This window comes from Vanessa cardui, chromosome 6, assembly GCF_905220365.1.
Source record: "Vanessa cardui chromosome 6, ilVanCard2.1, whole genome shotgun sequence".
Classification (NCBI taxonomy): Eukaryota; Metazoa; Arthropoda; class Insecta; order Lepidoptera; family Nymphalidae; genus Vanessa; species Vanessa cardui.
In genome coordinates, this window is record NC_061128.1 from 3,794,774 (window position 1) to 3,820,815 (window position 26,042).

At 30.0% G+C, this 26,042-nt stretch overlaps 1 protein-coding gene across 2 annotated transcripts; it reads left to right on the forward strand.

The window, feature by feature from the left end:
* Positions 1–1,510: 1,510 nt before the first annotated feature.
* LOC124530192 (27 kDa hemolymph protein-like) lies at positions 1,511–25,973 on the forward strand. 2 transcript variants are annotated; one of them, XM_047104200.1, is made up of 8 exons: positions 1,511–1,724; positions 2,201–2,376; positions 16,679–16,791; positions 17,189–17,352; positions 19,881–20,023; positions 21,600–21,740; positions 22,184–22,219; positions 24,269–25,973. In XM_047104200.1, the coding sequence occupies exons 1-8, from the start codon at positions 1,688–1,690 to the stop codon at positions 24,359–24,361; spliced, it is 903 nt and encodes a 300-aa protein (XP_046960156.1). In that variant the 5' UTR covers positions 1,511–1,687; the 3' UTR covers positions 24,362–25,973. The 2 variants fall into 2 exon arrangements, with proteins under 2 accessions (XP_046960156.1, XP_046960157.1); XM_047104201.1 differs by lacking the exon at positions 22,184–22,219 and having other exon boundaries at positions 1,512–1,724.
* The last annotated feature ends 69 nt before the right edge of the window (positions 25,974–26,042 follow it).

Genomic DNA, 26,042 nt, shown 5'->3' on the forward strand with positions numbered 1-26,042 from the left:
ACCAAATTTCAAAATGGCCCCCAAACCAAAATTGTCGGCAAATTGACGCGATATCATTGGTTCAAATTTTGATAAATCTATAATATTTAGTATTGATTGTTGTTGGAAATTGTTATTGGAATTTTGAAAGTAAAGTTAAAGTTCTTTCTAAAAGCACAACTAAAATAAAACTATATAAAAACTTACCTAGACGCAAGAACGTCAAGGTACTTTTCATGATGCAAGAAATACCCTTTATGTTAATCTACTCGCTTGAGTAGGTTCAAGTACTCCTTCATTTTTTTTTAACTGTAAGTAATATATAACATAACAGTCACTGATAGGGAAATGCGATATTTTTCTCTTTGTGTTTATTTTAAACAACTCCATATAGGATAGACCATAAATATATTAAAAATCTAAAACACTAATTTACTGCAAATAATCGGTTTTAAAATTTCAATTTAAATTTTCGCGCGAAGACGGATCTATTTTTGTATGACGTCACTGCTGTCTGTCACTACCCCACTAATCGTACTTGTTCTCATCGGCTTCATACTTATGCATTTTTTTTCGACTTTTGAGAGATACTTTTTTGTAAAAATTTAAAACGAACTATCGATACTCCGAAAAAAAGCTGTATGTATTGTGCCAATTTGTTTATCTACTTCAATAAAGTTTCAGACATAAAACTGAGATAAAAGAGGTTTCAAGCTGAAAAGAAGAATCTGGTGTCTGCTTTGACAAACCCAACTTTTAATTCGAAAAACGCAATTAATTTTCATTTTAATATTCACTTTTTTACAACTATAACCTCAAATAAGTAGTCATAACAGGAATGACGTCACTGAACGCTAATTCGTTTTTTGAAATAGGTTACTTTAATTCGTAATTATTGTTAAAAACAAAATTATATCAAATATAAACCATGCAGTGGCACTTCTATTATTTAAATTTTTAAGATTTTAATGGCAAGATTTTCATAAATATAATATCTGCATGTTACACCAATTCAATTTGATTATTTCACGATAAATATATTTTTACTATTTTTAAATTATTCTAATAAAGAGCTAAAAATATTTTTTTATAAATTTATTTTGTAATCCAAAAGTAAGAATGAATAGCAATTTTTTTGCAAATCTGTGAGCAATAACATTACTTCATCATGACGAAAATTATAGTATACAATTAGTTATACAAAAAAATAAATTGGACAAGAATATATTTTAATCGAACAATAAAAAAACAGTCAACATAACTAAAAGAAAGATTAAAAAATATTTTTCTCACGCCAACTTAAGACATCTCAACTTCTTTTGCTTGGGCTTAATTTCAGCCAATACCATTTCGAAGATTCTGATGCAATATCTAATATATAACTATTTCGCTTTAATAAAGATTTGAAATAATCTGTTGTATTTTCTTAAATATTCTGGCATCCCTTTTTATAGCAAATTTTTTATCTGGCCACTGTCAAGCTTCAACAATTGCCTCTATATAATAATCAATGTGGCAACATTGTTCAGTTATCACAATCAGTTTAGTTTAAAGTTCGGCGAGAGTAGTGCGTGTGACGTGTTAGTTATTTATTATTGTGGTTTACAAAAATTGATTCAACGAAACCGGTTTGATTTCACATTACATCAACGACATTGGGCATTGGCGTATTATTGAATTTTATTTTAAGTAAATCACATTTGTTATAATGGCTTTGAGGTATATTATATTCGTAATTTGCATCGGTAAGTTTTTTTATTTTTTATTTAAATGAATTTGACTTAAGTACAAAATATTCACACATTGTGTATAAATGAATAGGAAATGGAAAATTTTCTATGTAGTTATTGTCTGGTATGGCAATTTTAGATTAAGTTTATCATAGGTTCATAGTTCAAAAATTGACATTACTACCTATAATTAATCGTAAATTAATTTATCGTATGTTATTATGAATTAGTTTGACGCATAATTATATACTAAAACCAACGTAAAAGTACTTAACCTAAGTACGTACGAATTGTTATAGTATATATTGAAATAAATTAAATCATAGTGTACCTTCAAAATTTTAATCATAAACCTATTGCTTAGTAATAAAATAATTTCATTGTTTTTTAAAACATTCTGGTCGTTCAATTACTATTGCATGCGACTAAAAAAGAGTATTTATTTATGCCCTTTAAAAAGTACATACTAATTTGAATATTTTTTATTATAGGTATGACATGGGCCCAGACAGAACCGTCACTCTCAGATGCTATCAACAATTTGCCTCCTGAACTTCAAGGAAAGGTAGATGAACAACAAGTTACCGAGCTAAAAAATAAATCTATGCAAGTTTTTAAGAAAAAATGTGAAGAAAACGGAGGAGCTGAAGCTTATCCACAAAGCGAGGTATGATTATTTATAAATTTTAAACCAATTTAAATAAGTTTTTTCAATTACTTGGTGCTGCTATGTCTGGTAAACTAAATTCTAGCATATTAAGCATCAACATTGATAAAATAAAATTTCTCATAGAGTGTTAAAACAACTTTATATTACTCTTTATTATGTGCTTATAAGTAGTTAGATATGATTAAATGTAATAATGCAATTGTAATCATAAATTATGTTTACTATTAACAAATACATACTATAATATTAATAATACAACATAAAAATATATATCACACTCCCACATTTAAAAATTATTCATAATATAAAACCTTTAAATATACTTTAATTAGTTTTTATATATCTATGAGGTTCAAAGTTCAAAGGCTTGTTTCATAGTACAAGGTTGGTCAGTGTTATAGTAAAAAGACAAAATCTTCATTCATTATAGAAGTGTTACACTTTGTTAATGATAGTCTAAAATCAACAACTGGTTCAGAAATTAACACCAATACACCTGAGAATAACTGGCAAAAGAAATGAAATTGGGATTTTATATACATACTTAAATGCATATTATCACAGTTTAGTTTGTATGGCAGTATATAAATCAATATTATTTTTAATTTAAACAAATTAACACACTAAAATTCTTCAAATTAAATGAATTTGTAGTTCATTAACATATTAATTGTTATGAAATATTTTTTTATACATATAAAATGTTTTCTGTGGCTTTTTGTCTATAAACCATTCATAGTAATACTAGCTATTGCATTATGCTTTGAGTATGTGAGCAATGAGAACTGTTGATAAGTAGTATTTGTGTTAAGTTAGGGTAAAAGTTATCGGTATTCAAAATTAAACCGATTCTAACCATATATTTTTGAATAATTAAATTAGAAACATCTACTCATACAATTTTTCACATTTGTAATTAGTAAGATGTGTGGGAATCAATGAAATTATATTAGTTTTTTTGTTCTTACTACTCACTACTGGCTTAAACAACATAATAGTTAATTAATTTGTGCGTCCTTGCATAAACTACAAACTGGTATTTATTATTCTACAAGGTGATGTGCAAAGGTTGACATATTATTAAAAATAACACTGAAATTAAACAAGCGGTATTTGCAAAATAATTTAACTACAAGTTTCCTGTATGAAATTTCTTTAGTGACATTGGGGTTGACTCATTTTTAACATATCATTCTTAATATTATCAAATGTTTGTGTTTACGGTAAATGAATATAATAATAAATTTTATATTATACTATGTTTTAAAATTTGTTTTGTAACAAGTGTAGATTATGCATAGTCATTAAATTATTCATATTGTTATTTACATAGTGTAGGTTTGGTATAAACTTTTATTTTAATTTATACTGAATTTAATCTCTAATAACTAGAAACCTCTCCTTTATAAAATAATATCATGAAACTAAAAATGTATTTTTTTGTTGATGATTTGAAATAAAAAATTTAAAATCTATATGTTATTCACTTGGTGGTAGGGCTTTGTGCTAGCCCGTCTGTGTAGGTACCACCCACTCATCCGCCGCCACACTCTACCGCCAAATAACAGTACTCAGTATTGTTGTGTTCCAGTTTGAAGGGTGAGTGAGCCAGTGTAACTACAGGCACAAGGACACAACATCTTAGTTCCCAAGGTTGGTGGCACATTGACGATGTAAAGAATAGTTGATATTTCTTACAGTGTCATTGTCTATGGGTGATGATGACCACTTACCATCAGGTGGCCCATATGCTTGTCCGCCAACCTATTCCATAAAAAAAAAGTTATACTTGGAATTGTAAACCTTAAACATTTTCATATACAGAAACACACATATGAATACATAACACTTTATAATATCAAGCAAAATGCTTTCCTTAAGTTGTCATTAACTTCTTATGGCAATTATATTACGCGTAAGGACTTACTTGTCGAGTTTAATTATGCTGTCTGTCAAGTGCTTAACAATATTAAAGTATAGCATGTGTTTCTACACAGAAAAAATGAAATAGTATATTTACTTAAATAAGCACCACTCAAGTTATTTTTATTTTCAATATTAGTTCTTAAGTAAAGTTATGGTAATTACTTCTATCTAAAAATCTAATTAATATAGAATAAAATCTATATAACTAGAGAATGAGGAAATTATTGTTTTAGTTATATGCAAGTTTTTTCAACATTTTTAATTTACCAGTATAAATAATTACCTAACTCAGTTAACAAGTACATGTTTATTTGTATAATAATTTATTTAGCTCTAAGTTATTTTAACGACACAATAAATACTCAGTTTATATGCGAATTTGTATTTAATAAGAACTGACTACCGTAGTTAGGTTTTCATAGTAGACTAACTAGATTTTTTTAATAACTTAATAAATTTTTATCTCTTACTAAATACATTTTTATTGATTATGGACATAGGAGTATAAATTATATATGCATAGTGTTATAGTAGTGGGTTGCATATTTTTGTTGAAAGGTCTGGATGACCATATATTATTATCTATGCAAAAAAACTTCGAATCGATTGCTTGAATGCTGACCGAAAGGCAAATTAGCAAAACCTCTTGCGCATTTATATCAATTAGCAAGTAGGTAGGTTACAACCATATAAAAATTAACATCGTAATGTAAATACAAATTGAGATAAATTAAGCTTAGAGTTATCACACTTAATTCAAAAAGTGCAGTCACATTAATTTTATTATATTTTTTTTTATTAATTTTATTATAAGTTTGCGGCCTGAAACAAGATATAATTGCTTTATTAGTAACATTTAAAGGGAATTCCCCGTTTAATAAGGGCAAGTTCCAGAATACAGAAGAAAAAAAAACTAAAGAAAAACAACAACAATTTTTTAAATGTATTTTTTATGATCCGATGGCGAGAATCCTGGTACAAATTTATTAATTTATTGTATTGTCGTGCGTCATTAGTACGTTTAAGAAATATAATGAATGAATCCGATCAATAACTCATATATATATCATACATAACTATATACTATCTAGTAGTCGCCGCAACTTCTCTCGCTGTTTAGTGGTTATCTATGAAAAGACTAGATTTCCTTGAGGTTGAAGCTTACTTCGTAACAAATTTTTACAAATTCGGTTTTGTGGATTGGCTGTTGAAGAGCAACAGCTAGTCAGACAGAGTTATTTTTCATGTATTGTTATAGTTTCGCTCAAAGACCTTCTACGAAGAATAGTAACGTTAATTCTACTATTGCTTTCATCTTTAATTTCTTATTACGAAAGATACCTTTTTTTAACTTTGTCGTAATATCCCTTCCGTGTATTCATACGACATTTATTTACTTTTTAATATAATTTTAAATTAATTAATTCCAAAGTCGTAAGCTACATATTGTTTTGACTAATAGTGTATCACTACCCTAAATTATGCCGTTCAAATTTTTGCCAACGGTGCTCAAAGGCTTTGGTTACAGTCACGTAGGTCGTTGGACTGGTTTCAATGAACCTTTGTATTTTGCGGACATATGTTCAATGTACAACGAAAGTAAGCGTGTAATTATACCTCGGGTTTTGATCAGGATATGGTAATTTAATATTTTAAAAGAGCACGAAGCTGTTAATAATACTTTTAATAAGGAACCCTTACGGGATAATGGCTATGGCTGTTTTTAACAGTTACACGTCGTTGATTTCGCTCGATTGGGCTTTATCAATAGCTTAGCCAAAAATTATATAACTCTTATGTAAAGCTAAAATGTAACCCAACACTTACTCCCCATTTTAGTCTTTTGAAGGGCGAATTAAAAAAAGTAGCATTTAGCTTCCCCCGGGACTTAAACTATTTCCATATCTAATTTAATCTAAATATATTCAACGGCTTAAACGTAAACAGGCAGTGAACTGAGTTACTTTTGCATTTATAATAATAATATAGATATCCTGTACGGAAACCTCAATCTCAAGTTTCCTTTATTTGCGGAGAAAAGTGTCATAAGTGAGCGTACCGTTCAGCATAACTTTTCGTCCCGTAACGATTCTTCGAAAATAATATATATGGCGGAATGTTTCATGTAATTTGAATAACATCGTTTCAATAAGTAACCAAAAGATTAACGTTGTATTTCGATACTATATCTGTCTTAATTTATTTGAGATTGGATCGTCCAGTTGAAAGTTTACTTAATTCTATAAAAGAATTTTTTAATATGCAATGCATACGTAAAAACCATTTACACTTGACCTTGTATGTAAGACGAAGACGTTCGTTACAGGAATAAACGTGTGTATTTCAATGACTGTACAATCTAAATAGAGGGCATGCAATAATATTATGATTGCGATACTCGATCTTTCTTACATAACATTTAGTTGTCGTTTTATACGCATAATGGGTGGTTTGAATTTATCAAGAAAGTGTGATAGAAATACTTTATCTTTGATAGTTTTATTTAGCACTAAAACTACTCTCGCATATCATTGAATTCATATGGACATATTAATATTAAGTTTATCATATTTCTAGTATTTATTTAATAGATGTGTAAAATAATAATTATACTGACGTCCTAAAAAAATCTTAACAAAATGAGTCTGAACGACTCACAGCACTAACTTACTTAGTTCTAATTAAAAAAAATGTTTCTAGTCTTTTTTCACTTAAGTTTATTTATTCACGAAAAAAACATATTACGTCGTTCAAAATAAAAATTATCAGAGTACATATAAATCATAAATTATTAAATGCTAGGAGTCAAGCCGCGCGTTCGCGGTGAAGCCATTCATTCTATTACGTAATTATATATTAGATATGATATTTTTAAGCCAAAAATCTTTTCTGAACCACGCAAAAAACAAGATTATCCAACTTAACACTTTCCGTAACAGATGTATGTTATTTGTTATGTTACTCATGTTTTGATTTGTAAAACATTTGTACATTTGTTTTACAGTTTTTTTTTAATGGCAATGGTTTTTGTTTAGAGTGCCAGCGGGATTTAGTATGATTAAAAGTCATTGTGCAGATTCATCCAATAACCCGCCGTTATTTAATGCCAAACATAAATACTTTATTCCATACTATTTTTTTACCTTTATTTAAATTGAATAAATTTTGCCTTTAACTATTCTTCACGTTATTACTTCCTTTTTTTTTATTTGTACTAATTTTAACTAATAAATAATATGTCTTATTATTTGGGTTTAAAGAGTGTTTAAGGCAGAATTAGAGTCCCATGACAAGCTACGCATTGGTCATTAGCTTGTATTTGTTTATAATTCTTGTGCTTATGTGCATGGTTGACTTTTCCCTGGAACTTGTTGGATAATATACATATACTTATGCTTATAACGTGAAATATAATATTCTAATGATAGTATAAAAATGAATGATAATGATTTTCTTTTTTGCAATTCGATCCCTAAAATTAGGTATTAAACTTTTAACATTGTTTTTCTTGGATCCACAGTATCCAAATAGATATTGTAAAATATTTTTGAAATTTTAGTGTACATGGAGCAATTTTATAAAACGTTTTTTTTTGTTTCATAATTAATTCCTACTTCGTACTGGATAATTGAAGTTGATTGCCTTGATTAATTTTTGTATAAACCATTACAATATATTCTTCAACATAAGTACAAGTATTGCTTACTAATGAATTAAGTTTCTTAAATCGTTCATGTATTCAAAACCAGTCAACATATTTTGACCTTTTTTGGTGAATATTAAGTTGGTTCGCTGTTTAAAATCAAAATACGTTTCATCCAGACCTTGCAACCATTTTTTTTAAATCGTGTGATATTAAAAATTTTAGAAAATATTATTTTATAAATTTAGAAGGCGACCCAGTTGCTCTTTTCTAAATATCCATTTACCTGAAAAAACCGAATATAATCGTCAAGAAGCTCGTAATAAACCTGTAAATGTCACTGCAAGGCTAAGGCCTTCTCTCCCCATTGAGGAAAAGGTTTTTTCATTGGATTTTCCAAGGAAGCTATGACACAATGTCGCTCCAACGCCTTGGTGGATACACACATGTAATTACATTGAAATTAGACACATGGAGGTTACCTTCGGTGTTTTCCGGTACCGCCAAACTTGAGATGAATTATAAACAGAAATTAAATACATAAAAATTCAGTAAGCATGGATGTGAACTCGCAATCATCGGTTACGATACACGTTCTAACCACTGGGCCATATTATACAGTTTTGATCGGTACTCATTGTTATAGTATACAATATAACAATATAATTAATAAATAAGTATCAAGTTCTAATTTTCATCCTGAATGAAATTAAACCTATTGATTTGAGTGTACAAAATTATTCCTCACAATTTGTACAAATTCTAAAATGGTAGATATTGATTAAATTTTGAATACCTATATAACCTCATTGCTAAAAAAATCATTTAATCATATTTGTGATAATTGTTAATCAATTATAACACTTATCAAGGCTGACATAATTTGAATTTTTTAAAACGAAATCAATATGCATTATAACATGTGTTTATATTATTATTCCTAGCTGTGCTTGCGACCTTGTACGCCTTTGAATATAACAAAAAATATATTATTGTAGTCTAAGGTACTACCTATTATATCAGTTATCTGTCAGTGAATATCAAAATCGGTCCAGCTGTTCCAGAGATTAGCCGGAACAAACAGACAGACAGACCGACAAAAATTGTAAAAAATGTTATTTTGGTATAAGTATCGTGTATAAAGAATTAAAGACATATGCATTGAGTAAAAAGGGGCTATTTTAATATTACAAACAGACACTCCAATTTTATTATATATATATAGATATATCGAATTATTATATAACCAAATCCAGAGTCGGTTGTAAACCGGTACTATTAAAAAACATAAATAAACCGTTATTAAATCATGTAACTTCAAAATATATAACAAATGGTACAAATTAATATGTTGCTAACATAATCACGTTATTTGCTAAATAGTATGAAGGGGAGGGCTTAAAAGTCAAGTGCCCGCCTAGGTAACATGAACACCGTAAATCCGGGCCCGAATAAAACTTTATTATGACGTTTGCGGGACATAAATGAAAGGACAAAATGGTTTGTGAATAGTGCTCTATTTTTAAAAGCCAATACAAATAGCGAATTTTCTATTTATAATAATCGAAATATTTCTATACAATTTGACTTGAATCAATAGCACCATGGGATAAAATAAGTGACTGTTTTTATATCAACTTACTATTTATACATATGTACTCATAATCCAAATTTAAAAATTATTATCCTCACCAAGTGAATTTACAGGAGTGGAGTTACGTGATCGATATTGTTTCATAGAACCGTGTCAAATTAAAGATTGTGATATATTTTTAAATAAAGAGATGAAAAACAATAATGTAATGCAAGTATCAGCAATCGGTGTATCCGCCGATAATGCAGTGATAAAAAATGACTCACACCTAGTCGGGCGAAATGCATTTATACCTACCGCAACTTAAAAAAGGTTTTATTCGGGACAAACATGGTTACTTTGTCTTTATTTATAAATGATGTATGTACATTATACAGTGTATTAAATTTCCAAAAATCCATTAATTTCGGATACTTACGTTTTAAAAATAAAAAGACCTTTCATGTCATTCACATAAACGATTTAGAATTATTATAATTATAGATTGCGTGTACAATAAAGATTAATGCTTACAAATTTGATTACTTTTGTTATCAAACTTATCAATACATGTTGCAGAACTATTTATCAGATTTGACACAGACTTACTTTGATTCAGATTAAATATGTATAAGATTACCTCTATCAATAGCTAAAATACACTTTACGTATTATAAGACGTTGTTCAATAATACGTAAAGTGTATTTTATTGAAGCTTTTACATTATATTGTATTTGACTCTTCTATATAGCTTTTCTTTAATTTGGTACTGTGTGCACTCTGCTTTGAAGGACTCCCAATAGAAATGTTTATGCTGATGTATTGAGTTCTTACCGTTCAAAAAACTTAAAGTCCTTATGTGTTGATTGATGGATAACATTCTCAAAAACGCACTTGTACGTCTCGTGCGATATCATCACGAGCGTAAATTATAGGTTGGCCCTTTTTTTTACTGGAACCATTGCTTAAAAAACAGCATAAATAAAATCGTAATCGGTTCGAAACAAATTCAGCCATCCAATCCGTCACTAAAAATTTGACTGGATTATTGTACTAAGAACTACGTTTTAGGAGCATATTTAAATAATTATTTTATTTTGATTTCATAGCTACATATTATAAAATTAAATATAATAAAAACTAATAAGAATCGTTGGAGTTAAAACTTAGGCTTATTAATGAAACTGAAAAGTATGTCTTTTGTAAAGTATATATACGTATAAAGAAAGGTAATTTTACAAAAACAGCGAGATACGATTTAGAACAAACATTAAATTAATTGGTGATTTCAATTTCTAAATGTTGTACTAATATACTTTTTGTCCAATAGTACTTATGGTTATGACTACAGACCGAAGATGCCTTTGTAGGATTTGGTTGTACGACTGCGGTGTTATTTAAATTCAGGAAATAGAATATACATTCGGAAAATTTAGCTCTGGGTCATTTATATAAGAACAAAAATAGAAACAGTTCGGAAATCAATTGAATATGTTATATTTTCATATTCATGTTCCTTATAAGGCCAAGTACTTAATTTGTAATTTTTGTTACCCTTATTTCATAATACAATGAAAGCTTTGTAAAAATTTATATATTACTTTAAGTGTTTAAAATATTTATGGAAACCTAGTTTAAAGTGGCACTCGACAGCGCCACTAAGCTAAGTTGCCAAGTATCGAAAAAAAAAAAACATATTTTATACAACCTTGTCGTTCGTGAGTGCCATTAAATTTGACATGTTTATTTGACTGCTAATATAATATGTAAGCATCGATACAATTCTCTAGCTGAGAGCCTAGACAAAGTGTATTCAACAAATGTCGCAGTAATTTTGAACTTTGTAATTGTTTTTATTATACAGTCTACGTATACGTCGTTGAACACATGATATGTCAAACAAAACATCAGTAGAAAGGAAGAAAATATAAAGACGAGAGAAGAGAGAAAAATTTTGGGGGTAGTAGTAGAATGATTTTGATAAATGTGTGTGTGTGTATAAATAGTAAGGTAGATTGAACTCGTTGGATGAATGCAATTGTGAAGATTTTTTTTTTTTAAGAACAGAACAGGCTGCTAGTCTACAGCCTTTATTCAAAATAGAAGCATTACTCTTTTTGCTTATAATCGAAAAACGTGAAAAAAGAAATTAGTTAAAAGAGCATGCTCATTATTATTCGTTTGTCAATTTTATTTTGAACACTGCTGTATAATCTCGGAACAGCTGCAACGATATATGGGTCGGTTAGCGATGTGAAAGTTGCTGTTTCGAACCGGACAATTGTAATGCCTACTAACATAAACTACGCAAAGCAACTCGCTAATATTTTCTGAAAACAGACATAGCTACTAATGTATACCGTATAGTGTATGTATTTAAATAAATTCGTGCCGTTTTATTAGCAACAACTTTGAACTATGGGAGTCGATGACTTGACTAATTTCAATTCATAATATTTCTATTTTGTTGATAAATTAAAAAGAGTTTTTATTTATTTTAATACTTCTTAATATAGTCTATAAATAATTATTAATGCCAAATGAAAAAAAAAAATGTTGAATTTAATATAATATGCATAATAATAGGTAATTGAAATACGTATGAATATCAACGGAAACTGGGAAGGCATGAAGTTTTGTAACGTTTCCAGCAATCGGGAAGTAGTTCTTAGATAACCTAGTGCGGTGGAACCTTGGCATCATTCCAAATACTCTCATCGGAACTGCCTTTGCATGCCATTGAAATTGGGACGAAAATTTTGTCTTTAAAAAAAAACAATTCTCACAATACTGAGAGTAATATATCATCAGGATTACAGAAATGCATTCGATTCTAATCGGAGCGATTTCTCTCGTATATGGGTCACGTGACATATCAAATACCAGGAGTATTTCATTGTGTTTTTGATAACCGAAATCTCCAATATATATTGTATAAATTATCCTTATTCCCTTCGAATAAGGTGACAGTAAAAGGGAACGATTGACGTATATTAAACACGCACTATTTATTTAATCGATATGTTTACAAGTCATTAACTAATGAATAAAAGTAATAACAAAAAGTGCGCGACCTTTCATTGATTATAAGACTTGTACAATTAAATTAGCGATTAATCTGTCTCTATATAAATGTATGTTGGTATACCTGTTTGAGTTTAATAGACTTCGACACCGCTTAACTGATTACCGTTTAAGTTGGCACACCTGCATTTACTTCCACTTTTTTGATGGAATAAGTGGTAATAAAATTTAATTTTTTTATTTAGGTTTTGTAATTTAGCAATTTGTATTACACGTAAAGCTATCAGTAGCTTACAGATTCTACCAAGAAGGTAGAATCCATTCAATACGCTACTTTATTTGGTCAATGAGTATTAGCTTCACGCTTTTTTATCAAATAAATAATCTTATTTTTAATAATATATGCCTCAAATAGTAATATTTTTTAACATACGTAACTTTTTGTACTATTTTAATATTACTCGTCGCTTGATGGCGCGGCTGCACGACAACGTAAATACCGTTTTTGTAGTAATTAACAATTTGTTAATACGGCAATAATCCATTATTAAAGTTTGACGTAAAGTCATTTTGCACTTTGTTTTTTTTTGTATTGAACTTTGTTGCCATACACCGCCTTGAACATATACCGTCCTTTCCTATGGCTTTTTGTTTTATCATCTAAATCGTTTACATGTTACTCACAACAAACAGGTAAACAACTCATTGGAAAATTTACCACAAGGATGAGATCGATGGTTTCCTTGTTATTTACATGACACGAACAAACATAAAAATGCATTAATTTGTGTCATGTCCACTTTTGCATATAAAAAACGCCTTTATCACAAACTACTTGAGAATTCTAAAAGAAGATAGATTTTGCAGAGATTGCTCCCTTAGCGATAACAACACTCTTGAAATCATTTAAATCTTTTCTTTTTTTGTTGTGTAATATATTCGATGAACTATTGTCGATTCACTTTTGTTTCCGCCTATCCATGTGACAGCTACTCAACTGGGTCTCTTTGCATTTTCATTTCAAAAACATAAATTAAAACGATATGAAAAAAAAACTTGATCATTATTTCATAAATTTTATCATCAACAACTGGAAAAGTTCTATGTGTGACACAAGACACGCTTGGATTAATTAATCCAGCACATCGATGATAAGCGTGTCACTTAAACTTGTTTACTTAAAATTTTATTTAAATTTTTGTACTACTAATAAATTATTGAATAAAATATCAAGTTCAATTTGAAACTATTATTTGTGATAGAATAGAATAGTCGACCGGTTTAATATGTTAGCTTTTAAACTGTATATGGTCGCGCTTCGACCCTAAAGAGCGGGTCAATAGTCAGAACATTAATTAATCTGCAAACTGTTATGATATTTGATTAATGAGATGCACTTGGTGTACTCATCATCATAATATTAGCCTATTCAGGATATTGCAAAATAATTTCTCAAAGTATCTACCACCGGTTCGGTAACAAATACATACAGGAGAAAAACCGACCACAGCAACTCAGCGTGATTTTATTTTTTAATTTTAGAGTTTGTCTATTTAACGGCCTGGTAAGTGGTGATAATCTTTCTTAGAAGTTTTATAATGTCTTTTATCACTGAAACGTTCATTAAAGATATAATAACAAAAATATATCAATTGTACTTTTTTCATTCAAATTGCGAAAATAACTAATGATATTTTTTGAAGTAACCAATTATCCAAGGAGCCCTCTCGAATTCAGTCAAAACCTGTTGCGTCATTCATCTTGATTTTAAGGGAGATAGATGTTTTTGTTTATTGAATTACTCGTTCATTTTTATATTACACGCAAAATGATCATCACTAAAGCTGTTGACCTACTAGTTTGTTTCTCGTCATTTTTTCATTAATTTAATTGGCGCTAAAATTTATTAAGGGTGTGTCTCACGTGTTGATGCTATGTTGAAATGTCAACACTGTTGCTATCACACCCCTAACTCAATTTGGAATTAATCGCTCTTAATTACTTGGGTATTTTATTAAAAGTATTTTACAAATTAAAAACTAACTTTTCTAAAAAATAACATTGAGACGTTATAAGTTTCCTTTTAATAAATCGTAAAATAAGATGAAAATAAACAAAGCGTAATCATATATGAACGTATCTAGGAAAGGTAATTTGTCTTTAATGAGCGTTATTACATTATACTTGTATTCGCAAGCCTTATCACGAGTCAAAACAATGTTCCTTTAGCCTTGGGTTCATAAAAAAACAAGATCGTTTGTAATGTATTTATATATAAAGTCGCATTTTATGTTATATTTTAAGCTATAAATATCCTGAATGCGGCAAAGCGTGTGCACATGAATGGTATCGAAAATGCTTTATTTTATAGTGACGTATTCTGTTGATGTCTCACTTATCTAGAATTTAGATAACCTTACTGGGAGCAGACTATTTCCAGGGCGAAGAAAGACGATGCAAGCGCTAATAGCGTACCTATTATATAATTATGTATCAAAAATATACTTCCTTTGTGAATAATATACAAAGCGCATATAATACATTACTACTACGATACTTTTTATATCTAGGTGTTGTTGGCAGATGCGTAAAGATTTTTTGTATTCTACATAAAGATACAATAGGTGGTTCAAGAGTTATATAAATCTCGAAGTTGTTAATACATTTGTCTCATAATTGTAAACTTTTATTACAATATACTTAAGGTACATTATTCCTTAACCTTATTGTTATGTAAGACGATAGTATATATGATGAATTGGTTAGTAAAACAGACAGTACCTTGCGCCGAACCCCACGACCGAGTTATTGTAGATTTATTGTAAACTGTACTTTTATTTTTAAGACATGATAATCACTAAGAAAAATTGTTTCAAATGTATGTACTTGTAAGGTTGTACTGGTAGACTTCTACCTAGTAGAATGAGTAATAATAAAATGTATCAATGGTAATACGTAAATGTTATTAGAATGATCATGAATAACTGTTGGTCGGTCTATCGGTATCTCATAAAGAGTTCTGATTATAGTAATTGAACTTTGACTGTGTCACATTGCCCGCGTTATTGTATTGAATAACATTCATGTTACGGTTACTCGTTAGTTGTCACCCGTGGGTGTTTAAGTCCTTTGAAATAGTAACGACGTCGAATCCGAGAAACTCCTATACATAATACTTTTTTTTTTAATTTTTAAACTGCCAAGCAACCAATCAGTGGTCACAATTGCAAATAAATACTGGCTTCGAAAGAAATATTAAACATATTTTGCCAACAGATAAGAAAACAAAGAAAGTTTTGTGTAGTTTTTTTTCGTATTGCTTTGTTATATGTGCCAAGGAATGCTACAGAATATTATTTAAAAATATTTATATATTACTAATTACTTTTTATTTTTAGACTTCCGAAATGTATTAGGTATATGAGTGTAGTACTAAATGTTAAAATATTATTTCGCGCCAACTTTGTACCTGGTGTAGGTATCTTCCGTATCTAGAACATTTTTGTAGCAGCTACGTTGTTTATTTAAGAAGTTTATATGTTAACGCTAAGATGGCGCAAGTAGATTTTCAGTTGTTCATCATCAGCTCAAGAATATAATGTCTTTTTTTAACTCAAATATTTTTAAACAATTAAAATATTTAGTTTGAATTATATACATAGATAAATATAATAGAGTTGAGATGTCCCAGTGGTTAGAACGCGTGCATCTTAACCGATGATTGCGGTTTCAAACCGAGGCAAGCACCACTAAATATATGTACTTAATTTGTGTTTATAATTCATCTCGAGATCGGCGGTGAAGGAAAACATCGTAAGGAAACCTGCATGTGTCTAATTTCATCGAAATTTTGTCACATGTGCAATTCCACAAACCCGCATGGAATAGCGTGGAATATGTTCCAAACCCTCTCCTTAGTGGAAGAGAAGGCCTTATCGCAGCAGTGGGAAATTTATAGGCTGTTACTTTACTTTTACATCTCATATCCATCAAACAAAAGTAAACTAAATCGCAATTAAAATACTGTATATGTCTTAAGTAAGATAAAAATCATTTGATAATAATCGTTCTGATTCAAGGCGTTGAGTCGTTGAGTGGACTGCAATTTTCATTGTGTTATTGTCTTTTCCAGAAATCATTTGTAAATTTCGTCGAATGCCTAAAAGAACTGGTCGATCCTGCGAAGTTACAAGAGGAGATTGAAGCGGCAAAGCCAACGGGTCAAGTAGACGAGGTCTTCAAGAAGTGAGTTCAATTAAATAATTTAGTCAAATTAAATATTAGTATCGATATACACTCGGGTGCATTTAGGACAAACGTGTTATTAAAGATTTAAATAGATTTATACGTCACGTTTTGTTGTGATTCCAATCTATAGCTTACCAACTAACCCATAGCAAGCTAGCTCTGACATATCAGGAAATAAGTTAAATATCGGGTACAAAATTTCACTTCCTAAAATAAACCTAAACCGCTTAATTAAAACGTGATAAAGAACCTTACTACGGTTAAAGATGTAAATAATATAACTTATCAAACAAACGATATTAATACTGTCTTTATTTATTTATTTGATTGTGTTAAAAAAATAATTCATTTTTTTTATATACTATGTCATTGTAACGATGTAATGTTTTTTTAGGTATTGCGAAAAAACACCGTCTTTCAAAGGTTGCTTCCGAAACATGACAGAGTCAGTAAAGCCTTGCTTCTCGGCCGAAGAACAAAAGAATCTCAAGACTGTTTATAACATTTCTGAACAATTAGCTGAGTTTGTATGCTTCAAAGAGGGAGATAGAATTGCACGTAAGTACTTATATCAAATATAAACAATTCATTTGTATATAATCTGTATAAATGAAATTATTTAAATTGCACTTTGATTGAATGATTTTCATTCCTGTGGGTGTGTGTGATGAATGATTATTATTTAACACTGTCGTTCATTATCATTATGAACCATTCAACCAATCGATACTTAAAATATTTGCAAAGTCGGATAACAATATCGATACACGTTAGGATTCATTCGACTACAATTTGTATATGCCTACACTCATGTATGTATAATTTATTAAAATGTTTATTTAATACATATTTGTGACATCTTGTTAAAAGACGTTTCGTCGAAGAATCCATTATTATAATATTATTTGTTTAGATTAGAGAATAACGAAAATGTTTGTCGCAGCCGATTTTAATTAGTTTTTTCTTTGTCAAATTTATTATCATTTGAATGTTCTTGACCGGAATTTATAGCTTTTCAAGGTTTCGTATTATACCCAGCGATAGTTCATTTACTGTGATGACTTTTATGATCTTATGAGTTGTTCTCAGTAGCCATATAATGACTGCTGGTTGCTATTTATATAATTAAGAGAAAAATGAAAACTGCTGAGATTTTTAATAGGTCTTGACCTTTTTAAGGTTTCTTATGGTACTATTGATACTTATTTTATTGCGATAATATTTCTCGGCAGTCAGAAAGGTTTCTTGTTGCTCGTAATTAATATTAATTGTATAAATAAGGTGTGAATAAAACAATTTTCAATCGAAACTCGTAAAACTAACAAATAAAAATAACATAAAAACCAATATGTGTCCCTTCAAGAAAGCGAAGACTAGACTGTTTTTACATCAAAAATAATAACATCATCGTATATAAATAATATAATTGTCTTTCAAATTATCTACGCTAGTAGGTAAGACTTGATTTGGGTAATAAAGGTTAGATTAGATAATGGCTGATAAATATTGATCTTACATTCGTAAAATGAATGTCACCTTTTCCGTTTGATGTATAGTCAGTGTAAGAAAACCTTCGTCAGTTTTCAAATTCATTCCTTTATCAAGTCTTAAACTCTTAGTACCTTTTGAATCTAAACATCAAATTATCGCGACGCAATATGTCATTCTCGATCGGTAAAGTAGATTATCGCTTATATTGGGCACACGAAAATAGATCTTAAGGTGACGAACCTCTTCTTATCCCGGCTTTACTTAATACTTATTTACATAGTGAGTTACATAATAGTTAATGTCGATTTCATAGTTTTTATTGTTTCGTAGGAAACCTTAAAGATCGCCGTATATTTTCTTTATGAGAAAGATAAACTCATTAATGACCTCATCGACCGCTCGAAGCAGAACGGAGTTATTTAGGTAATAGGCCACAATATGCCATATCTATTCCAGGCAGCATTCTAACCTCCCTTATTTTATTTGTCATATTCATGCAAAAGTCAGACGAGGTCGACTATAAACAACTTTAGTCGATAAAAGCTTTTCAAGCGAATAGTACCTACTTATCTTTAATAATTCTCGGTTAATTTGAATTAGTGACTCATAAGATTCGATTATCGTAAATCTATAATACTACCGATCTTCGCTTTTATATTTTATTAACCACTATCATCATTTAGGAGTCTACATGTATAGATACATATATAGATACACGCAGTTTCTCATTCAGCTCACCTCTTCGTTTGTTTCTCGACCGATTTTAGAAATAAGATTAGTAGTTAAAAATGCACGCTCATATGTTTTCCTCAACAACAACAGCCTGTAAATTCCCACTGTTGGGCTAAAGACCTCCAATCCCTTTGAGGAGAAGGTTTGGAACATATTCCACCACGCTGTTCCAATGCGGGTTGGTGGAATACACATGTGGAAGAATTTCTATGAAATTTGTCACATGCAGGTTTCCTCACGATGTTTTCCTTCACCGCTGAGCACGAGATGAATTATAAAGACAAATTAAGCACATGAATCAGCGGTGCTTGCCTGGGTTTGAACCCGCAATCATCGGTTAAGATGCACGCGTTCTAACCACTGGGCCATCTCGACTCCGTTTTCCTCAAATTATCAGTAATTATGGTTGTTGAACATGTCGATTAGAGACAAAATTCGTGATTTTCGGTCAAACTTCTTGTGCTCATATTTATTATGATAATTGCGTTAATACTTGACCACTTTTAACACAACTAATGCATTTGAATAAATAATATTAAGTATTCTGTTCTCAATTATCAGAGGACATCAAAGTCATCATCGGATTGGCTAAGAATCTATTTACTCTATCATAATTGGCTTTAATTCGATTTCGAAACGTCTTCGTCTTTGTATTACTATTTCACAATATCAATTATTGATACTATTTTTGTTGGATGACATGCTTCATATCTTTCTGTTTTCGAAAGTGAATATAATATCTTACAGAGCCGACGTCTATGGGCGGTGGTGACCACTAATCTTTTATTGAAAATTTCACTGTATATTATAAGTGTATATTTATTTACGTGACAGAATAATAATAAATAATATTCTATTTTCAGTTTTCATCGCCGAAAACGGTCCAGAATGTTTCAACGAGAAGAAGGCCGAGCTCGAAATGTGCGCAAACCACACCCTCGGATCGGAATTCCACTACGACCAGAACAAGTTCCCCATTGATAACATTCCGGAGATTAAATTTGGGGTGAGATATCACGAATATATATCTTTTATTGTTTTATTTATGGTGACGACTCTTGCCATATAACTTTAGAAAAATATGTAAAGATTCGGCAATTTTACAATAGCGAGTTTAAACCAGGAAAAGAAACTCTAAATTTCATGGCACTAATTTATCATTAAAATTCATTAGGTGCTACTAAATCGCATTGGAGTAGATTGGTGATATAACCACCAAACCAAAGGAGCCCATAGCTCATAATGAGCCGTAGGACATTTTTAATTATATTCAGATGCTAATAAAAATGACTTCGACCGACTTCATGATCGACTAATAACAGTTTGTGAATTTTACCCCTATATAAAGGCTATTTGACAATGCGAAAAATAATTTGTGAATTATTGTAATCAGTTTATATTATGAGTTTAAAAATGGTTATTTACTAACGAAAGTTGAAAATAATACTTAATTTATTCAAAAATCAATAAATAAAAATGCATTTTTTCAAACGTTTGTCACGTGACATAAAACGTTCCTGATTGGCCGGGCTTATGATGAAGTCAATTTCTTGTAAGCCTTGCTTTTCTACTATATGTACCACAGATTAAAATACAGAAAAGTGACGTCACCGACCCCATTGCAGCACCATATTGTCCAAGTAGCGTTTTCGCGCGTTATTTAAATATGGAATTTTTAATATGATATTTTTCGGCAAATATGTACTAGAAATAAAAAAATCAACTTTTACTGGGATCCTTAATCTCTACTAAATAATATAAAATGGATTTTAAAAACCAGTCAAATAGCCTATTGTCTAATTATCAATATTGCAGTTTTATTTACGTTGTATAATGAGTAATATATTATCCGATACTTTTGAAATTTATTCAAGGGCGTCTCTTTTGTTTCAAATGACCTTCGCTCATATAGTGTAATATTCGCTAAGGTTTTTTCCTTGTGTCACATAATTCTCTCACAAAGGACACGAATTACTTAGGTGATGTTCCAACCGGTTTCAATTAGTCCATATCGAAACAAAAACTTTACAATTGTCTGTAATTTAATTGGTTTAACTATTCAGTTTCTTACCGGTTCCAGATAGAAAGTACATTTCGAAAGATCGAATTGTAATTTGATTTTATATTGTTTAAGGACGAGTCGAAAGTAGTAGTCCGTCTGCTATTGTTTACATTTTTTTATTTATGATATTGTTGTGTATATCATAAATAAAAAAATGTAATGTAATGATTTTGCTTGGTATACTACCAAGCAAAATCAAAATCTAGTACTATGCTTGTAAGAGAAAACTTACCTAACGAATATTTTTGACGACCACCGTGGTCCAGTGGTGTGTACACCAGTTTAATGGGTACGCCACTCTGAGGTCCCGGGTTCGATTCCCGGCCGAGTCGATGTAGATTACCATTAGTTTTCTATGTTGTCTTGGGTCTGGGTGTTTGTGGTACCGTCGTTATTTCTGATTTTCCAAAACACACTTGTGTTATTGCTTTAGCCACTTACATTGGGATCAGAGTAATGTATGTGATGTTGTCTCATTTATTTATTTACTAAAAAAAATATTTTTTATTTTACATTCCAGGAGGAAGAATGTGATAAATTCGCTGAACTTCAAGTGTGCGTCGTGAGCGCTCTGGAGACGTGTTCGACGCCCACGTCGGCGAACATCGTCGAGTCACTCTTCAAATTCGTCAGAAAATCTACACCGTGCAAGGAATTACCTGTAAGTTCCAATATTTTTATTACATAATACTAAGATAAATCTCGGAATTAGCTCAACTTGTGTCATATACAAGATGAGTAGAGAAGTGAAATACCTAAGTGATAAAATCCAAAGGTCTAGTTGGGTTTATAATTGTCTTTACTACTCCTGAAACAAGATTAACTGGAGTGGATAATGGTACAAAATGAATTATTTAATGAGAAGTTATAAAGTTAATAACAATTAACACAATATTTAAGACATATGTTTAAATATGTTTTCCCGCTTATTCGTCGACATATTGACAAGTAGACACTAGGAAGTGTCTTTTTTGATATTAAATTTTGTATCTGTATGTATAATTTGTCTGTATACAACTAAAATAATGGAAGATATTAATAAAAGTCGAATAAATAATATGTTACTATCGTTAAATGTTACTGAATTATAATTGTTTACAATAGGAAAAAGCGGACGGAAAATCGAGCAAAAGAAATGGCGTAAGTCCTTAATTTGTAGTGTGCCGTTATTTTGATTCGTTAATGTACATGTTACGTTTTGTTCCTGCTTTGCTTACGTTTTTCTTTATGTGAAGCAAATGTGTTATTTTATGCAATATTATGCTTTAATCGTGCTTAAGAATTATTAGCATTATTTATGGGTCCCTTTTGTATTACTCTTATAAAATATTTTTTTACGTTGCAAATTCGTTTTCGATGAATATGTGCGAAAAGACAACTGTAGTCGTTTCAAAGATATTCTTAATAAAATCAAAATACAAAATAAACTTTATTCAAGTGGGCTTTTACAAGCACTTTTGAATCGTCAATTAACGATTAAGTGAAGCTACCACCGGTTCGGAAAGTAGATTCTAACGAGAAGAACCGGCAACAAACTCATTAGTTACTCTTTTTCAACATTTAAAAAATACAAAGTCATGTTAGTTAGCAGAAGTCTACAGGTATTAAAAATAAATATCGCCGGTAGTGTATTTATATTTTGTATTGCTTTTTTAGGTATTTAGAAAATATATTTTATATTAGAATACTCAGGTCGGTAATACTCACTCATCAGATACTCAATGTAATTGTACTGCAGTTTGAAGGGTGAGTGAGTCAGTGTAACTACAGGCACAATGGACATAACATATTGGTTGTGCATTGGCGACGTAAGGCTCGATTATAAGTCGCCTCTTACTATGCCAATGGTGCAACTACTTACAATCAAATATATATCACAAATGTAGTTTTGTCGTTTTGTAATTTTGTCATTGTCTTGAGAAATATGGATTGCGTGGATGTAATATCGCGGCTTTTTTTTAGATAAATGTTATGCTTTTTTGAGAAAGCGTAATAGTTTACAATGTATGTGTAATTCAAACCGCCATTCATATATATATTAGTTATATTCATACTTCTAGTTCCGATAATAATCGGAACTTAGGAAGTAAAATTAAAGTATATATAATAAATAAAAATAAATATAAATATATGAGACAACATCACATACATTACTCTGATCCCAATTTAAGTAGCTAAAGCACTTGTGTTATGGAAAATCAGAAGAACGACGGTACCACAAACACCCAGACCCAAGACAACATAGAAAACTAATGATAATATATATTGATTCGGACCTCGGAGTGGCATACCCATGAAAACCGGTGTACACACCACTCGACCACGGAGGTCGTCAATATAAGTTATAAGTAATATTAAAGAATATTAAAGTTTTAGGGTATATTAAAGATATATTGATCAAGAAGTATAGTAGTGCACTATATAGCAGACCCATTAGCAAATCGTATGACATTCGTAAATTTAATGTTTACCTTTATTCCTTAGCCTTCGATTGCAGTAGACTATATATCCTATCACTAAAGGCATAAACAAAAGGTGCTCCCCTGATAGAGTAGAGACAGCAAAAAATACAAATTAAATTGTATTTGATAATGAATGTCAGTAATTATTTTAAAGTGCGCCTTCTTGAGTATTCACTCACACTCAGATAGGGTGTAAATTTTTATTTCTTTTTCATGTAGTAATATTCGATCCTCCAAACTTTCAAAACAAACACTATAAGCTATCATCAGACTATAATTTTCTTAACAATAAGGTTCATTTTTCTATATATTTAATTGAATATTATAAATGCCACCATATTATAAGTAAACAGCCTTTCCCACGGGCAAGACAAAGCCTTCTCTTCCTTTGAGGGGTTTATATTTGTGATATGTGTATTGAGCAAATAATTATATTTTGTGTTAAATAAACGCTTGTAATAAAAATGTTTTAAAATTTATTGTATAAAAATTGTTAATATTATTGTTATGTGATTTTTTTATATATATATTGTGTTGTTAAGTAAACTATATATATGTTTTTTGTTTGTTGTAAAACCACTTCAATAGCTTTTAAGTCTAATAGTCGTGTTATGTTCTTTTTCTGTTTTAGTTAAATTGCTATAAAAATATATGTATCATAAGATAGAATATTTTTATGTGTTTTGTTTATATAGATTAACAATATAATATATTGCTTCTGTTTCAGGATACAACACTCAACAACAACTCGAACTCGGCCAACAGTCTCACTTTCAAGTCTATTACAATGGGTATGATTGTACTCGCCCTTCTTGTCTAAGTACACGCAAACGCCTCATACGCTCTGACGCCCTGGTACTTTAGTTTGATTATTTACGTATCGCCAAAGGTTCATTGAAGGATTTTGCTTAATACTTGTTATATATAAACTCTTTTTATGATTATTAATTATATTTTATCAATCTAACGACTAGCTCAAAGTTGTTTTAAAACTAAATATTTATTTCTGATATATTATATTTTTTTTAAGTATTGTATCAAAGATGAACCGTTATTACTTTATGTTAATAAATAATCCACTAAACCGTATTGGACCGGTGTTGGAGTGTTAAGCGCCAAAAATGAATATTAGGAGGCCTATTCTCAGTAGTAATAACATTTACTGGCCTATAATATAACTATTTTGCGACTTTTTTTTATTCTTGGCCTATTTATTGATATATTTCACTCCAGTAACGGTTTGTCTTTGATTTTTGATTATTTAATTGTAATTTGGCAAAATTCTTCAGTAACCACGTGAATTGCTAGCTTAATACGAACATGTAGGTAAGAATATTACTATTTTTGTAGCTATTTTCGTTTCAATTGAAACCAAATATTGTAATAGTTGTGACGCGTACCTTTTATTATATTAGAATGCTTAAGCGTTTAAAATTACATATCCGTGATAATATAGTAGGTATTGTATTTTCATATGCCAATGATCGCCAAATCTTTCGCTTCCATCCGAATTAGATAATTATTGCAGATATATTTTTAATAAAAGCTCTAGAGATAAACGGGGTTTGGATGGTATTTTTTTGTAGACTCTTAGGCTCTCTGTATAACGTATCTTTGAAAATATAAGCCCGGGTTACCATTCAGTAAAATTTTATCTATTTGGAAAATGTTTAAGACTTAAATTAATGAACTTCGTTTTATATTTTTGATTGTAGATTTTTATGCGATTTATATTAATATTAGACTTTGTCGCTATTACTGTATAAGCCTGTAGTAATTACGCTGTTTTCGTGACGTCACACATACGTAATATTTCGACTTAACTTTTATAGGTTGTGAAATACTATAGAGGATTGCTTTCGAGGTTAAGTTGAAATACATGAGAGATGAATCGATAACACTTTTTATTATATTGTAATTTTAGCATTCAGTAGATTCGTTGGAGTATATACTATAATAGACGTAGAGATGTTTAAGATCGAAACCAATAATCATTTATGTCAGACATAGTAAATAACTTTGAATTATTTGTTGGTTAGAGCTGGCCTATTAGACAAATTTTGCTTTAATTTTATATTTTTGTATTGTTTTGTATTTTACATTTTAACGAATTGTCTTTTATCTACATTCCAAGAAACATTTCAACATGACATTTATTTACATAATTTTTTTATAGTTCTTATTTCGAAACAGAGAATATATAGTGATATCAAACATGGCGGAAATATGTAAGATAATCGGTATATTACTGTAATAATTTTAAAGTCGATTTATAATAAAATACCCCGTACAATTACATTTAAGTTGTCTGCATGGCACTTCTGTATTCTCTGTTCTGTGGTAAAGTAGTGTGAGGAAAGCGAGTGTAGTTATTAGAGCTATGTTGTGATGAATATTGTATGTTGCTTCATTAAAATGGTGGTTTAATGTTATCGTACTATTATTTCGTTTGCCCTTTTGCCCTTCACATAGTAAATTTTTTATGAATCATTCAATTATAT

Coding starts and splice junctions, on each gene's coding strand:
- LOC124530192 (XM_047104200.1), top strand. CDS start 1,688: ATGGCTTTGAGGTATATTATATTCGTAATTTGCATCG. Junction 1,725..2,200: donor TATATTCGTAATTTGCATCG/GTAAGTTTTTTT, acceptor TTTTTATTATAG/GTATGACATGGGCCCAGACA. Junction 21,741..22,183: donor CACCGTGCAAGGAATTACCT/GTAAGTTCCAAT, acceptor TGTTTACAATAG/GAAAAAGCGGACGGAAAATC.